The following is an 18,215-nucleotide window of genomic DNA, read 5'->3' on the forward strand; positions in this document are numbered from 1 at the left end:
TTTTTTTTTTTTTTTTTTTTTTTTTTTTTTTTTTTTTTTTAAGCAGTGGCCTAATTTATGAAATATTTCTGAATATATCACAGTTAAACTTAGTCCAAATGGGACAAAATAATCTGGTGGTCACATATACTGAATGCTCCGCAAGCATGACTTTGGTTTAGGAATTGGGTTCAAATCTGGCAACAAAACCTTTCATGCACTATTCTTGGAATTGCTTGACATCAGTGAAAAGTTGCTCAATTTGCTTTTAAGAATTTTAAAACATATTTTTATAAGAGCTAAACCAAGCAATGGAGTAAACGGGATAGAGAGGGACAGATTTCTTTCAGATACTTGCAAGTTGTGTATTAGTTTGGAATAACAATAGCACAGTATGTCTTTGAGTAGTCAGGATATCAGCCCACATCGTTTCAATCCTAACCTGCTTCCTTGACTTCAAGAATATTTGTTTGTCTAGATTATGGCAAAAAGGCTACAGCATGAGTTAATTTGTCTTACTCTTAAAATGAAAAGATGAACATTTCACTAGATAAGAAACGTGTAGAATCTTTCTGTGAAGCTATGCCATAAGAGCAATCATTCTCTCAGTTTTTTTGAGCTTCCAGTACTGGCTAAAAGTAGGAGTTGCAGAAGCATATGAAAATATTCAAATGGTGGTTAACGGATAGAGTTTTGTTTTCTGTGATTACATTGTTATTGTACTGTGTATAACTGTTACTTGATATACAGCTATTTTTCTAAATGTCAAGATGTGGCTAAGTAAATAACCTTAAAACTCCATCTCATGGTAACAACAGTGAGTGAGTTTCAGTGGAATAATACAGTTTGGAGAGGAGACAGAGCTGCTGTGCACACTGTGCATTTTTGTTGGGAAAGACCTACTTCTTTTTTTCCCTTTTCCCCAGCTCCCTAACATAGCTCTCTTCCTCCTCATCCCCCCAAAACAGGTCTTTTTTTTTTTCTTTTAAAGTCACTTCAGAAAACATTAGTCCACTGATATTTCATAATGACTCCATTCAAATCTTATGTGTAATTTGTTCTGTGTTGAGATAAATTATGCTATTCATTGATAGTCTGATGGAGCTGTACTGCACTTGGGATGCTTACACAGAGCCAGAGTAGCTAGCAAGTGCTAGTAAAGTTTCCTTGCATGGTGTGTGCTGCAAATGAGAGCTCCAGGTACGTATGTCAAAATGTAGTAGCTTTAACAGAAGCTGAATTTTTGGAGTTGCTGAGTTTACTAGATGTACGTAATGCTATCAGATTACTGCTCTCCCTTAAATTAATATAATTATTTCTTTTAAGAATAATATATTAAATGGATAATTATCCCATTCGAGGGGTATTAAAAATACAACATAAATTCATTCAAATTCTACATACCATTCCCTCTTTAGTTTAGATTAGTTTAGTTTAGATAGTCTTTAGTTAGTGCCTAATGACTATCAGCGTGTCTATCTTAGCATGTTTCAAAATTTTGTGGAATCTCCTGTTTCACTACATGCTATCTTCTTTCTTCCAACTTTGATACAGTTCTCTCTTTTTAACTACATTCCTCCTACTTTTCCTGGTCTCTTTCTACAGCTATGAGATAACTTTTAAGATATTATCCTCTATTTATTACATACTGTAACGTTGGCATATTTGTACAGACTTCAACTAAGAACTGATGTCCAACCTGTTTGTATGCATAAGTTGAATGCAAAAAAAAAAAACAATTTGAAGAGATGCTCAGTAACAATTGTATTGGTATCTGTCTTTGAAATAAGATCGTTGTCAGAACTAGAAGGTTTGTCAGAACTTGAAGGCTTTGAACTAGAAGATTTTATTATTCATTATGTGGTTCTCCATCAATAAGAGGGAAAAAAAGTGATGTGCCTGGGTGCTATACAGTTTAGAACATGTGATGCTTCAGTTCACCTGCAGATGTTGCTCTTCGGGAGAGAGGCAATATATGTGACTGGATGAGTGATGGGAATCTTAACTGTCATTGGAAAATTGAGAGCAGTTGTTGGCAGTTTTAAAGCATGCGGAGAACTGTGTAAAATAAAAATAAATATAATTTTTAAAAGTCCCAATGACATAATAACAGAAGCAAAATACCTGTAGCCCACTGGATGTATTTTAAGGTAGAATATCACTATTTGTTACATTTGTGGATGATCTGTCCTTACGCATGAGAAAATAGCGCAGTTCTTTACTATCCTAAAAATACTTCCTCTGTTTGACTCTGGCTCTCGCTGGCTCTCTATTACAGTAATAATAATAGGAAATATCATAAGCTACTGTAGAACATGGAAAGATTCTCTGAAAGTATCAGCACTGAAGCTTGAAACCCACTAGCAACTTGTATGTCCTTTTCTAAGTCAGCCTACATTCTTCTCTAAATAGTATTTGCAACCAAAAGTGTGCAGTTTTTTTGGCTGTGGCAGGGTTGACAGGAATACTCTGTGCTCAAAATTCTCTTTTGAAATGTTTATTGAACTTACCATCATCTCTGTTGTGGAGCTTTTCAACGCAAAAAGTGCTGATGATTTGACTGAGTTATACGTAACGACACATCTGCAACAAACTGTTACCATTTGCATTAGCACAATAGCGGGTTGAATAAGTGAGCACCAGCACAGAATATTAACAGATGTCTTTCTGTTTTCTGGCCCCACTTAAGCACAAGTGGAATAATTTTGTTTCCTTTTCCAGTGGTCATGAAGATCTTACTTCAGAATGCTGTCTGATGTTAACAATTTATGAAAGAGGGGATCTTAACCCTACAGATCTACAACAGGGAGAATAAGGCTTTGCCAACCATTCAGTTATTTTATCAGAAATTAGCATCTCCATATGCTTTTGTGTTTCATAACTAACATTCAGGATTACATTTCAAATCTGTAAGTAACCAGAAGTCATAAACAAAAATATGTAATACTTTCTATGGCTGTAAACCTAGGATAACTGAAAGACAGATCACAGAATCCCAGAACAGCTAAGGCTGGGAGGGCTCTCTGGCCCACCCCTGCTCCAGCAGGGACACCCAGAGCAGGGGGCCCAGGCCCATGGCCAGGAAGTTTCTGAGCATCCCCAAGGAGGAGATCCCACAGCCTCTGGGCAACCTGTGCCAGTGCTGCCTGGTGCTCAGAGGGAGCCCCTGTGCTCCAGCTGGTGCCCATTGCCTCCTGTCCTGGCACTACTGGGAAGAGCCTGGCTGTGTCCTCTTGGCACATTTCCTTCAGGTACTTACGGACGTTGATGAGATTCCCCTGAGCCTCTTCTGCAGTCTGATCAGTCCCAGCTCTCTCAGCCTCTCCTCCTGTTGTTGTAAGCTTAACTTGTAAGGCATTTAAATTAGCCTAAATAAATTAAATTTAAATAAATGAATTAAATTGATGTATTCAATTAAATTTATTAAATTTATTTAATCAAATGAATTAATTTATTTGATTTATTTAATTAAATTTGCTTTAATAAATCAATCATGCTCATGGTATACAATGAAGCTGCAAGTTTTTCAGCGTCAGTTTCTCTACAAGTGAATTGTACTGTAGGTTGGCATGGAAGAAGAATTTGGTTCATATCCTGCAATATCACAGTACGACCTGTGGGAGCCGTGAAATAAGGTATGTAAATTTTAGAATGGGAGCACTGATATGGTCAGCTATAACTCTACTTTCTTCCTCTGCTTTTGGTCTCAGATGAGACTAAGATCTGTATTATCTTTATTATTTGTGGTCTATCATGCCACAGACATTACAGGTTCAGTACACGCTTTTTGCTTTTCCCTTGGTAAAAATAGGTTTCATGTATTTTCATTGTCATGTAAATTTTGCTGTCCTTTCTGTACAGAAGAATTCAGCCATGATCAGCTGTAAATAGCTGAAAAAAAGACTGAAAAATTATGAGCCAAAATGCTATAGCTGCATGATCTTAATGAGCATGGCAAGGTGAGCATCATGCAGCAGTAAAAAAGAAAATGAGCAGCAGAAATACAGTGCAGCATTCACCTCCAATTGTTTTACCAGAAAGTGCATTCCCCACGAAATTCTGTTTGCAGGCTCTTCTGCAGAAAATTACTCAGTGTGGCCGCTTACATACCAGGCCTCATGCATGAAATTCTGGGGGAACGAAATGGTTTATTTTTGTCTCCCTCTTCTACCATTACTAACGCATGAGTTTTGGGCCGCTGCTACAATAGTGGTTTGGTGGACTTTTGGTTGAGTCAGAGCAGCCACTTCTATATGTTCTTGCCACCAGCTGTCTGTCTCAGCCTGTGACGTTCTGCACCTGTGCTGTTGAGGATTTGTCAAATTTAGGGCCATTCCATTGCTTAAGACTTCTGGCCAGAATGAAGTGAACAAAATTGTTCTGTTTGCTCGGTTGTATGAAAGCTCAGTTGTGTCCTCAAGCAGAATTTTTGTACTTAAGGAGAAAATAAATCAGCTCTTCAAAAATGACCAGATTTTCATTGCCAGATGAAATTTTGGAGCAGAATCACTTACCAAAATAACATTTTGGAAAAAGGATGGGATTGGATCAGATAAGTTTTACATTATGTAAGTTATGGATAAAAATCAATCCCATCTATTACCATCGAGTAAAAGAAAAGAACTGCCTTCCCACTTAGAAACATACTGCATTTATTCAGTGTTAGTTTTAGCTTCTGTTTTTGGCCTGCTCACAGATCTGCAGTCCATTACAGTGGCGCCTGTTAGGGCAAATACAGTGAAAGTTGGGCCAGTTTTTCTATGATAAACGGTGTTTTCCAGTAATTCATACTAAATCATAAGAAAAAAAATCCCTCGTATTTGACACTTGGCATGGAAAGCCTTGTTTCACAAGGGTTTCACTTGTAGATTTATACAGATTAAAAAAAAAAAATTAAAAATAGATCAACCTCATTTATTGCAACAAAAATATTTAAAAGTAAGGCATTGTTTAAAGATCATGTGCTTGTATTTGTTAGCAAAGAATAATATAATGATGTGTTTCCTGAAATGAGTAATCACTTTGTTGCTCATGTAGCACAGATGACTCTTAAACGTTTCTTTGTGTTTCTTCTCTTGGATAGATCTGTGCAGAAAGCGGTCGCATTATTTTTAGTATCCTAAAAATATTCAATTTCCAAGATGTTTTGCTTTGAAAAGCCAATTGTGTACCAACGAAACTTTAACTGTAGAAATAACCTTTATGGTAGGATGTTGATCTTAAATCCTAACGGTATTTTAGAATTTAGTTTTCACAATTTAATTAATTACATGCAAATAACCACATAAGTGCATTCTTAAGGTTCACCATGGAGATAAGAGAATTCATCTGCCTTGTAATTCTTAACTTTCTCATACACCAAGAAGTTTTTTGAATAGAAAAACAAAATAATTGCACATTTTGAGAGATAAGTTCCTAATAATATCCAAAAAACAAACAGATGTGTACATATGATAAATAAAGTTAAAAGAGAGTATTCTCTACCTTTGTATGATTCTGAAAGAAAAAAAAAATTGTAAGACTTGCAGTTTCTAACTAATAACCCACATAACTGTGAAGATTTTAGTTATTTGCATAGACAGGCAAACCAAGGAGGAAAGCATATTTTTTTTGTTACGAGCATTTCTTTTTGCTTGGATATTAGTATATGATCCTTTCCATTGAATTCAGGCCAGGGGAAAGTGCTATTATCTAAAGTTTATTTACACAGAAAGTAACTGGAACAGGAATCACATCAAAGCCAAACATGTATGCAACACTTAAATGAAAATAACTGGATGGTGTGAAGGAATCAGTTATTGTTTGGCTACGTGGAGGAAACTGGCAAGATGTTACATGTAATTAGAAAAATAGATTCCAGCAGATTTGAAAGGAGTCTCTTGAAGTCAGCAAGTGAGAATTCAAAATGTTCTCCACTCTCAATTAAAGAGAAGGAAAGTGGCGTAAAACAGATTGTCTCAGTAGAGAAAATGAACAGTTGAGTGGATATTTGTAACTAATGTAGTAATTATGTCACAACCTAAAATGATCCAGTTGTCACCCATTATTTATCTTATAGTACAGGTTAAATTAACACATGGAACAAATTGTGATGAAGGCAGTGGCGAAGAAATGGGTGTTTGCTAACATGATGAAGTAGTTAGCATTCAGTAGAGATCAACTCTACTTCAGTGTGTGAAGCTGATAATCACTTAGCTGAGGTTGGTTCAAGTAAGTACTTCCTTCTCACACTTGAAGCAGTATTAACCCAGTCAAAGTATCCATTCAGATGTCTGATTTTAGTTTCTTACATATGAGTCTTGGGGCTTAGCACACGTGCATCCAAAATCAAAACTGTAAGAACTGCTGCTTGAAAAGCAGCTGCTAATTTGAAGTTGGTCATGTCTTAAAACTTACAGTTAATTTTTTTTTATTATTTTTAATCTTCTCTTGATCTGCAAAGGAATGTGCAGTCCTTAGGAGAATGACTTAGTTGTCGCAGGTTGGAAATGTGCATGGTGTTTTGGGAGAGCATTCAGACCTGTGCTATCCTTGTGGTTGGCCACCAGTTAAGCAAGGAATATGTCTGCACTGCTGTGCCAGCTGAACTCTGTGTCAGGATGGGCCCGCTATTACTGGCAGCCTTAATATCTGCTGGTACCTATGGCCCGCAGAGAACTGTTAGCATCAGGCAATTGGTTTCTAAGCCTAAAATAAATTTCATTTATGCAGTCTTTAAAGTAACGCTGTCACAAAATAATGAAGTGAAGATCCTTCACCTATCAGATGTTTAAGGAGGGAAGATTTAGGTTGGATGTTAGGGGGAAGTTCTTTACAAGGAGAGTGGTTAGGCCCTGGAACGGGCTGCCCAGGGAGGTTGTGGATGCCCCGTCCTTGGATGTGTTTAAGGCCAGGTTGGACGGGGTCCTGGGCAACCTGATCTGAATGTGTGTGTTTGGTGGCCCTGCTAGGCAGGGGGGTTGGAACTACATGATCCTTGAGGTCCCTTCCAACCCGGGTGATTCTGTGATTCTGTGATTTACCCTAAAAGTCAATGAGAGTGTGACGATGTGGAACAGGAATCGCATATACATTGAAAGTTTCATATGGTTAATTAAACCCATAGACTCGCTCTGTACACAGTAAGGTTTTATTGGTATTAGAATAAAGAATTTCTTTTTGGAAAAAAAAAAAAAAAAAAAAAAAAGACTGATAATTACTTCTCTCTGTGCTTCTAATCAACAGTCTTTGATGTACATCTGTTTTTTGCATACATCTGTGACTTCCAGTCAGGAAAAGCCTTTTATGGCAAGTGGCCTTTAAGCTACATGCTGAGTTTATTTCATATATTCCTTTTCTTTTTCTTAAGAAAGCATCCATGGTTTTTTTTTCCCCAGCTTTATCAGCGAATATATACTTAAAAATATTTTATGCAGGAAAAACCCCTCTAGTTTGCAGTTTAGTTTAGAATGACTTAAAACTGTTGGAGGATATTAGAGTTGTCTTTCTTGCAGATGTATATCAGAATAAGTAGAGAACCTAATCTGTCCACTCCATATGTATTATTAGATACCACGGTATACTGCTTCTTATCATGTGATGCCAAGGCTGCATCCAGCTGCTGTGGATGTGAGGGGGGAGGACAGCCCCCTGTGGTGCTGAGAGCATCTGTGGCAGCAGGCTGTCCTCACAGCAGAGTAAGTTCTCCCCCAGCAAGTCCATGTCTCTAATCTCTGGGAGAAAAAAAAATATTTGGTGGTGTTCTTCTTTAAATAGGGGCTATATATATGTAAATAGATATATTTAAACATTGCATATTTAAATTCTGGTGAAATTTGTACTCATTATTCAGTCTAAATTTGTGGAACAGCTCATGGATAAATTTATTGTCAAGGGCTGACTTCAGTTTAAGGCTGTTTTCAGAGTGAAGCTATGTCCAGTTTTGCATGTTTGCTCTATATCTGAATGCAGCACTGACCTTTTGTAGGCATTCCTGGCCATACAGCTGTGCTGGGGAGGGACCAGAAGTACTCTTGGGCAGGCCTGAAGCATGCAGAGAGATGATTTGAGCAGTCCTGCAGGCCCTATTTTGTACTTGTCTGGATTTGCACTTGGTAGTGAAGTTTGCATACAAAGCTGTGAGAGTGAATTATCATTGCCAGGAAGTGGCACTAAAGCTACAGCTGGGGCAAAAGTGTACTCAGCTGCTCTGGCTGTAGGTAGCAAAGGGATGTTCCACGCAGCCTCAGCAAAGCTGATTTCATTCTGGAAATACAGTCTATTCAGGCTTCTCATAGCTCTATGTAGACATGACTTCTAAAGGGAGCTCGGTATTTAAAAGGGGGCTATATGAAAGAAGGGGACAGGCTCCTGCAGGGGCTGTTGTGATAGGACAAGAGGAAATGGTTTCAAACTGAAAGAGGAAAGATTTAGATTAGATGTAAGGAAGATGTTTTTTACAGTAAATCCCTGCTCAATGCAGGGGAATTGGACTCGATGGCCTTTAAGGGTCCCAACTCAAAGGATTCCATAAGCTTTTATGGAGAATAACAATTTCAGGTTCTGTGGCACTTCACTGAAAAGTCACGTTATTATCAATTATCTGCAGCTTCTGAGCTAAGATTCATTAGAAGCTCTAAGATGCCTACAGTTAAGTCCAGCCCACTGAGGGCTGTTCTGTTTTTGTCGTAACATCAGCAAATAACTTCATGCATACAGAATTCATTTCAAGGTAAAATTTTTCCATGCGAGGACTCGGCCTGTGGAAAGTTTCTGTAAAATCAATTGATCTCCTTTTAGCTTAATATGTGCACTTGTAGAAGTGAAGCAAACAAAAGCATCACAGAAGTCCCAGGTGGAAATTACTGACTTTGTTCAAACTTGGGATGTTTATAGATCTATACAGTTTTCTTACCTTTATCACAATAAAATTAAACTAAAGGCTGGCAGAATGACGAGGAGAAAGTGGTGATGGCCTTAATGTGCTTCTGTAAGTGCTATTTGTTTCAGTCAATTGTATAACAATTTTTATTAAAGAAAGAATGTGAGTATAATGGTAAGCAGCGCTCTAGAAAATAATCCTTTCTTTGCTTTGTAATTGGTGAAATGCAATGTTATACAGGTTGATCGAACAAGAACAGACCTAGGAATGCATGCCTTCAGGAACTGCTTCTGTTAAAACTGTTTCTGAGAAGAAATCTTAACAGGAGTCCACTACAGCGTTATGGGAAAATTTCAAATGCTTTATTTTTTCTTTTTTTTTTTGGCTGTGTAATTTCAGTAATAGTGAAAAAGCACAGAAAATTAATTGCATCCTGCAGAACTGTAAGACCCAGTCAGAGGAGAGTGTTTGAAATGTTGACTCTTTCTTTCACTGTGAAAATTTCCAAGCATATCAGATTGAATTTTCTGCATTTGGCTGATTTTATACTATATTGTCATTAACCTCAAAGAAAAAAAGTGCCGTAAGGGGTGGGAAAGTTAGGTGGTCCTGTGGTCTGTGTATGTCTAGCTTTCAATAAAGCTTAAAAGAGATAATCTCAGTTTACCTCAGGTCCTTGGTGATTTGGTGACATTTCCTACTGTCCACAGCCAGCTCATGTTCAAGCCACAATTGCCAGTTGTTCAAAAAAGGTCATCTAACAGCACTTCTCAGCAAGGCAGGGACAGTTCAAAGAGGTTGCTGCTGTTGCTGTCTTTGTTGTGGTTGGTAGTGGGGGTGCAAAGTTTATCCTATGGCAAGAATTATGCAAACACTTGAACCATTCATTGCTCAAACACTCAAAAAAATCTAGGAGGAAAGTTGAGGAAAACTGGATTAGTAGTTTTAAATCCATGCTGAATGTTTCTAAAATTTTAATGGCCAGATTTGAGGTGGCTTCTGCGGGGACTGTGTGCCAAAAACACTGACTTGCTGGGAGCTGGGGGTACAGCCAAGCCCTAGGCTCATGGTGCTTAAAAGTTAAAAATAGGCATCGTAGTACTTCTTCAGAAAACAGAATAAATCAGAATGCAAATATCCAGTGGCCATACGCGTTCTTTCTTTTGTGTTCTGGGCCTGGTCTGGTTGGGCAACAGGAGAAGTCACTGTTTAGTACTGGAATCTCAATACATCTCCTTTAATGCCAAAGAAGTAGTACCATTTACATGTTCTGTTGAACACAGAGTAGCTATGTGAACACATGGTGCACCTATTTAACACCAGTTCTGGGATGGGAAAGGAACTATGCTTTCCCTGGAGTGCTGAAAGTCACTTTTTAGTCCAGCTTTTTCCATTGTTTTCTCCATGGCATGTTTGCAGCAAAAAATAATGGCATCAGTGGCATCCTGGGAAAAGCTGTGCTGCCCTGTTTTGTCCCTCATGTTCCATGACCCTTCCAACAAAGTCAACAAAGGTGTTTCTGAAATTGTGACAATGGTTTGAGAATACTGGGCACAAACAAACGTTTTAGCAAGATGAAATGCCATGTTGGATATTATACCATTCTATTTTTGATATTATATTTTTATATTTTTTGAGTGACTGCACTGTATTTTATTATCTGTGAAAAACTGATTTGTGACTATTGGGAAACAAATAACAAAATAGGCAAATAACAGAAATGTAAGATTCGGGTATAAAGGGCCCTTTTTTCAAACCTCTGGTAGTGAAGAATCCTTTAGCAGCTGTATGATACAGAAGTAACTCAGAGGCTGTTGTGAGAAAGTGCCAGTGTTTAGGCTGGCAATAGGGCTGCCCTGATACATTTAAGGATAAAGCTGTGCACCTCAGTACGTCTCTTAAATCCAGACTGACCATGACTGATATTAGTGACTCGGTCTGTAGCAATTAATTAAATGTGCTGGGGGGTGCTGTGTTGCAGAATCACAGAATCGTAGGGGTTGGAAGGGGCCTCCAGAGATCAAGTCCAACCCCCTGCCAAAGCAGGTTCCCTACACCAGGTAAGTCACCTGAGTCAACAGGCAAAGGTTGGCACACATCTGCGTTGCTCTGCTCGGATCTCCCACACCAGGAACACAACTCTATGTGAGCAGTTCTTGGCCTATGCTGTCTCCTGAACCATCCCTTGTGAGGGGCAGGGGAGAGTGGCAACCAAGACAATTATTCCTTAACTGTTACTGTTGCCTGTGCAGATAGAATATATTTACGTGTGTATGCATGTTCTTAATATTGTATAAATATTTTTTATTATTTTGAAATTTGCTTCATATTGAACTGCCGAGAAGAGAAAACAAAACCACAAACCTTCCAAAGGAAACATTTTGCTTGGCTCTGCTTGCAAAGCATCTGATCTGACACATCACTGACAGAGAGAATACTAGTGAGTCACCTCTGTGCCACTAACGTCCACATCATTTGGATTCAGAGATAAATCCACATTAGGTAAACATTAAAACTTCACTTGAGACCCACCTGTTTTCAAATTACTTTGAAAGGATGATCTGATTCAGCATTAAAACATCTGTACTATTCAGTTCTGGCAGTTTTCTATGATTTCCATGTCACCTTATGTTTTCGAGCTTTCCTCTTTCCACACTGTGCTTCTTTTTGCTTTCCTCCTAAGTCTATTAAGTGTGAAATCCTAAGTTTTGTATTGTTTAATTAGTAGAATCAATTGTTCTTTCTCTAAGCAGAGTAAATGGTACTTCTTTAAAGAAAAATGAATATTCTTTCTCACTGCCATCTACCATACGTGTTGTAAAACTGCACTGGGGAGAATGCACTGCTTGTCAGCAAAACCACTCTTCTCAGTCAATTTGCCCTAAAGTTGAGGAGAAATCTACTAAACTCTTAGTAGCTTGTGGCATGTAAATTCTATTCTTTGTGTAGCCCTGGTTTGCTAAACATTGTTCAACCCTTGTAAATGAATAAAGAACATTACATAATTAATGGCTTTCCTGAGGAGTCCACTGTTATCATGCTATCAATTTGCTTTGCAAATCCACCTTTATAATGTCTGCTATTTCAGGATTAGAAATGGTGGTGTGCACACCTGATATACTTAATATTTTCATAACATCCTTTCTGTTGCTTTTCTAAGGCAAATATGTGTACGTAAGACTTCAAACTAGAGCAGAATTTCACCCAAGAATGCAAGGCACTGGCTGCTGACATTTGGCCCTTTCTGTCCCATGTCCTTAATCCACCTCCTTTTATCTAGTATCCATCCAAATCCCAGTGTCTTTCTCTGCCTGCTCAAAATGGCTGTTTTATGTTGGCTGATTTCCCCCCCAAATTATGTTGTTTCTGAAGCACACACCGAGCACAGATAATTTAAGCCTAGATTTGATAACATTAAAAATAATTGAACACTAAATTCTTATCTGGCATGAACTCCATAGCAGGTGACATTGGTAATGATGCCAATGATTTCTGGTTTGCTATGCTATTAAACCTCACTGTTTTATCTTCCAGTGTGGCCACTTGTCAGACTTGGTTGGTAGACTGCATGGTTTAGCCATACTTTAAGCTTGACTTAGTAGAATGGGTTTTTTTTTCTTTCAATGTGTATACATTTATAAAATTTCTTAGCCATTCATGTATTTCTCTGGCAGATTCTGTATCCACTATTTTTCATCCAACTGAAAGTACTAGCAGATAATTTGCCTTTGGAGGATCATTTCTGGGTTGAATCTTTCTATTATTTGAGTGGGGTTTTTTTTGCAGTCACTGCTTTTGATCTGCACTGTAAATGAAGAGGAAATGATTAGGCATCCATGGATTTATACATGACAGAAGCTTTTCTTCCATCATGTGAGACAGAGTTCTCCAGCATCTTACATCTTGTTTCTCTTAATGTGAATTGACTGGTACTAGTCATCCATCCTTTTGCTGCTGCCATTAGTTCATGCAGTGTCTGCTATCCTGCAGTGTTCCAAATTGAGTCTCAAAACTTCTCTAGATTACCTGCAGAGTAGATGCTGCCACATACAGGATCTGAAGTAGAACTACATCTGGAGGGGAATGATTTACAACTATACAACATGAAAGGACAAAAGAAATGAAAGAAAAGATTAAATAATGCATTTATTTAAATTTTTTTTTTTTTTTTTTTTTTTTTTTTTGTCCCAGGACATCACTGTGCCTTTACAACTAGCAGTGGAAATTGTGCATGTGAAAATACTAGAAAGGGAAGAAGGCATACACTGCTCAATGCTGTTATTCAGTAGTCATCAATAGAAGAGAAAAATATTTTAAATAAAAAAGGGAGCATTAAGCATTTTGATCTCTGTAAAATAATTAATATTTTTAATAAGAGAACACTGAAAAATTGTGATGGAATTACAGTATGAAGTAAATATGCAGATAGCTGCTTCTTTTTCTTTTCTTTTAAAATTAAATCCTTGCTGCCCTCGTGTGGCTGTATGCTGTTTTCTCTATCTGCTGAAACTGAAAACGGGCAGGTCTCACTAGAAGAGCTGTACATACAACAGTATTTATACTGCAAATGAAGGGTAAATTGGCCATTGAACTGGGCCAGGGGTGTTGAGCATTGTGGCTGGGATTCTCTGTTGTCAGGCATGCCCTGAGTGTTAAGAATCCACCCTCAAGATTCTCTATGTGGAAAGTTGCCTTTGCAGCTGACAGGAGTTGATGAAGGCTCCCTCTGAACCAAATGATGTGCATCCTGAATGGACCAGGAGGAGGGTCCATCCAGAAGGAATCTGCAATGTTTTCAAACTCCTTTGAGCTCAGGGCCTGAGACAAACCAGGGAACTGAGTAGCAGAGCAGAATGCAGCTGCTGTAGGAGCAGTGATGATAACGTGATAAAAAGCAGTAACAACAGAGAAGAATTACCCACATAATACCAATTATTTATAGCTCTTTGGTGTATGGACAATTGCTGTGTATATTAGCATAAATAATTTTTTTCAGGAATGGATGTTAGAATTGCAGAATTACCTGTATGTTTATGTACCTTTATCTATATGTCATTATACTGCTAGAAATTGTAGCACAATATTAGCTAACAATTAGCTGACCATACTCCTACCATGAGCATGTAATCCAAACAGAAGTTTCATGGATAACAGTGTAAAGAGACTGATGACTGTGATAATGTGTTTAATATAAAATGATGACTTATTTATTGGTAATTCATAAAGCAAATAGCAAAACTGAATTGTATAGTATTGTAATAAAGGGTGGCTTAGCTTTGCCAGTTTTGCTTCTGGGTAGAACTTGAGATACAGAGTGAAAGATAAGCTTATAAAGGGTTTCAATTGCTAAATAACCAAACACCAAATCTAGGTGTGTTTTGTCTCTTTCCTAAGCCCTGTACATATTTCAGTGTCCACACCCAACTGTACAGATTCTGTACATTTCTACAAATCATGCTCCAAGCTGTCTCAGATAGTGAAAGTTGAAGAGCCCTTTGTTAGGTATGAGGGCTGCTCTGACGTTTTCTTATGTTGACCCACAGCGTCAAGGATGGATGTTGGTGGTACAGCAGTAGAGGTTGAACCTTCCTGCCAATATCCTGTTACATGTTGCTGTGCGACAGATGGCAGCAGAGGGGCACTCTGGCAAAATGCCGTCTCACACAGAAATGTGGATGAAGCAAAGGTGTGTCACTGAATTTCTTCATGCAGAAAAAAAAAATTGCACTCATTGACATCTGTTGATCTTACTGAATGTTTCCAGAGACCAAACAGTGGATGTAAGCACAGTGAGGTGGGGGGTACAGACTGTTCTGAGTGCGGCATGCAGGCTCTTGTTTGCTGCTGTAAAAAGTGCAGAGCTATGACTGTGTTGAAAAACAGTGTTTTGTAGCTGAGAATATGCTCTATCAAATAGCATTATTGATGTCTTTGTTTTGGTTTCCATGGAAATAAATAGGAGGCATTACTTTTGGAGCAACCTACATAGTTTTAGATTAAAATATACTCTTAAGCTGGAAAAGGAAAAGTTAGCGAGGTAGTTAGCATGCAAGAGAAAAGCCAGTTGAGGAATACAGTAATTTGAACAGCCTGTGTTCTGATATCCTGCTCTTCAATTGAATTACTTGCATTTCTCCCATTGCTCTTAACATTAAGGACTTTCAAGGATACGTTGTCTGCAATAAAAAAATGAAGAATGTAGATCAGACCTGATGTGGAGGCCTATAACTTGGAGAGAAGAAATGAGGCCTGTGGCTATCTGCCAGCTAACAGGCGGGTGAGGTATCACTGCAGATGACCCAGTGTCACGGGAAGAGCATTGCAGGCTGTAGCCCCAGGGCTCTTGCTGCTAAGGATCAGGCTGTGGGGATGGGACATACTCTGTGAGATACCGTTACCCTGTGTCTGCGCAGTGATGCTGTGACCTGCTGTTGATGGAGGAGAGCTGGAGGCAGGCTGGGAAGAAACGCTGGGCTGAATAAGGGGCTGTGTCAGAACCTGGTGTGAGGCTCCAGAGCCTCCAAGCATGTGCAGAGGCAGACTGTTGAGTTTTCCCTTTCTAGCAGGCCTATTTTTATGCAGACTGGGCCATGTAGGTTTCCGCAGTTTGTAGAGGCAGCTTCATCACTTGTACCACAGGGGTGGCTTGCTCTTCTGGAGGCTCTCTGCAGGCACTGGGATGGCTGCTGCAGGGCATCCGGAACACAAGAATGTGTTTGTTGCACAGTGCCTTGTCAAATCATTTGAATCTACTACAGTTTAAGGATGCTGTAATGGGAGCATGCTAGCAATATGGTTTGGTACTTGTTTGTAACACAAATTACTTTGTAAGGCTTAGAGATGCACACCAAGTGGGTTGTATGTCCTTTTACCTACGCATGTCAGAGTTTTTAGAGGACAAAGAATAGAATCTGTTACTCTCTGAAACATACAGTGAACATTTTACTTCAGTGGAGGAGGCCACAGAGAAAATTAGATGTGCTGATTGGAAATTGTATTTCCTTTGCTGACTGGTGCGGTGAAACTTCGCAATGAAGATCGCTAAGCAAGCTGGGTAGCAAAACTCCAGTAAAGTTCTAATTGATTCCAATGGTCTTTTGACTAGTAGCACTGTCACTTGTTTCAGATCATCTAATAGTTCCTTAATAAGTATTTCCAAGATTCAGGTTAAATAATTAGAATATATTTAAAGTTCAAGAAAGAATGCAGTGTTCAACTATATATCAACTATATATTTTGATGCTCCACAATATACCAACTAGTAGAATCACATAATAAAAATTTGGTATGGAAATGTGTATAATCAAAACCATCTTGTTGTAATGCCGCCCTGTGTCAAGTATTCCTTCTCCCTGACCTCATTAGGTGTACCTAGTCATTAGATACAGTGTTGCTAAAGAGTTTAAACTTAAAAGCGGCTTTGATTAATGATTGGTTGGACTGAAGTTTAACTGTGTAGGATTAACTAGATTTAAAAATGGCAAAATGCCATAGTAGCATTAATGCCAGACTTTAACAAGAAGCAGAAGTAAACTCCAAGGACCCTTATGATTTTCATATGGACTAAACTCATGTTCTCATTAACTTAATGTCCTGTCCTGTTTTCAAAGCTAATGTTCTAATAATTCCTAGAGAATAGTAGCTTAGGCAGCACATTGCAAATATGTAATCCTTGTATGTTTAATGAATCATACATCTTGATAATTTTAATATTAGTTAATTCAGCCATGTGCTGTCATTGTAGCTGAAAAGTACATTTTCACATTTCTGTGTTGTCTGCCATTTGAATTTTATTTTAATGTCTTCTTCTTTTAGTTTTCCTGAAAGTTTACAGTTGGCATCTCTACAGCCTAATATCCTTATTTTTTTCTCCATTGATCACATATTTCTTTATATCACACTGCTGAGAAAACGCAAGCAGTCTCACTTAAAGCACTATTCAGTCATCTTAAATCCTACTAAAGTATATAGGATTTAAATATAATGTAATAAAATAAAGTTAACATAATGCTGAATTGGGTCCATTCTGTCTAGCATTTTTTCCAGTCCGTGGGATCTTTGCTGAACTAATCAGAATTCATTGATTTACTATTGGAGCTGAACAGGAGAAAAACATTCTCATTTCAGGAATCTGAGAATCCTTTTTGCTGCATTGATCCCGATTTCATCATTTGGGTTATTTTTCAGTGAGCTTCTAGTCACAAGAAGTGCGTAATGAAACTTGTGTTTCAGCGCAGTAACGCACTGTGAGAATTAGGCAGTGTGTGTTAATAATTAATAATAGCAGTTCCTTACAGAGGCAGCACTCTTTCTGCCAAAGCACCCAGCCAAATACTTGGGCTGCAGTGCCTAATTTTCTCATTGAAATCCGGGATATATTAGACTTGACTTAAATAGGATTACTCACTCAAGCAAATTTACGCAAGTGTGTGAGGCATGTATCCAGCTTGTAGTGAGTTAGGAGTCTACCTACTTGTTTGGCTCTGGGCCCTAGGCACTTGCATAACGTTGCTTGCAGGAATTATCCCATTAAACCAAGACCCACATAAATACTGTTACTCATACCAGCAAAACAGTGTTGTGGACAAGTGCTGACAGTCCAGGATCTTGCTTCCTCTTTATACCATATCAAAAGGTTCTGTTTTTACTAATGATCAGATTGTATTAACTAAACTTTATATTTGCAGTCCCCGTTGGTAATTCCTGTGCCACTGAGGTTTTTGGTTGCATTCTAATACTACCTTTGTATTTTTTGCTTCATTGACTCAGTGATATTTTTTCTCTCTTTTTTTTAGGAAGAAGGGCAACAAAAACAAAGGAGAAGAAAAAGAAGAAAAAGAATTTGATGGAGAGGGCTCAGAAGCAGCACAGCATCTTTTTAGCTACAGACAAAACAAGCCAGTAAAGACTTGATTTACTTTTTTTAATATATTTTTGCAAAGTGCACAAAAGCTGCTATATGCTCCTGCCCATGGATGCACTACAATTCAGCTGCTTTAACAGTATTGGTGGCAAATAACTTGTGAAAAGAAGCCCACAAGCTTGTTTGTTTTATTTATATATTTTTTATTTTATTTTTTCCTCTTATTTTGACCTGAAGACTTCAAGGTCAGGAGCACACTGAGTTGAATCAGTGGAAGTGGTGCTGAAGTGTGTCAAAGATTTTGTACTGAGTGTTTGGTCACTGTGTTGACACTGAGTGGAAGCAGGAAAGAAACCTATGTATCACCATTAGGCGGACTTGTGCATATTTAAATAAAAAAAGGAAGTCTTGGAGGTGTAGGTACTATTGCATTTATGGCCTTTGTCTCCTATATTTGTACATTTCAAGAGTAAATGGATATAACTCACATACTTAGCATTAATATGCGTTGTT

General features: G+C 38.2%; 1 protein-coding gene across 1 annotated transcript in view; it reads left to right on the plus strand.

Moving 5' to 3' along the window:
* RSPO2 (R-spondin 2) overlaps positions 1-17,744 on the plus strand; it is a 94,536-nt gene extending 76,792 nt beyond the window's left edge. The window contains exon 5 of the mRNA XM_042808834.1: positions 17,635-17,744. Coding sequence (XP_042664768.1) covers positions 17,635-17,744 — 110 coding nt within the window. The remainder of the gene's footprint in view (positions 1-17,634) is intronic.
* Positions 17,745-18,215: the final 471 nt, after the last annotated feature.

The sequence above is a fragment of the Centrocercus urophasianus genome, unplaced genomic scaffold (genome assembly GCF_019232065.1).
Source record: "Centrocercus urophasianus isolate 14NV4802_14NV808 unplaced genomic scaffold, USGS_Curo_1.0 seq_11, whole genome shotgun sequence".
NCBI lineage: Eukaryota > Metazoa > Chordata > Aves > Galliformes > Phasianidae > Centrocercus > Centrocercus urophasianus.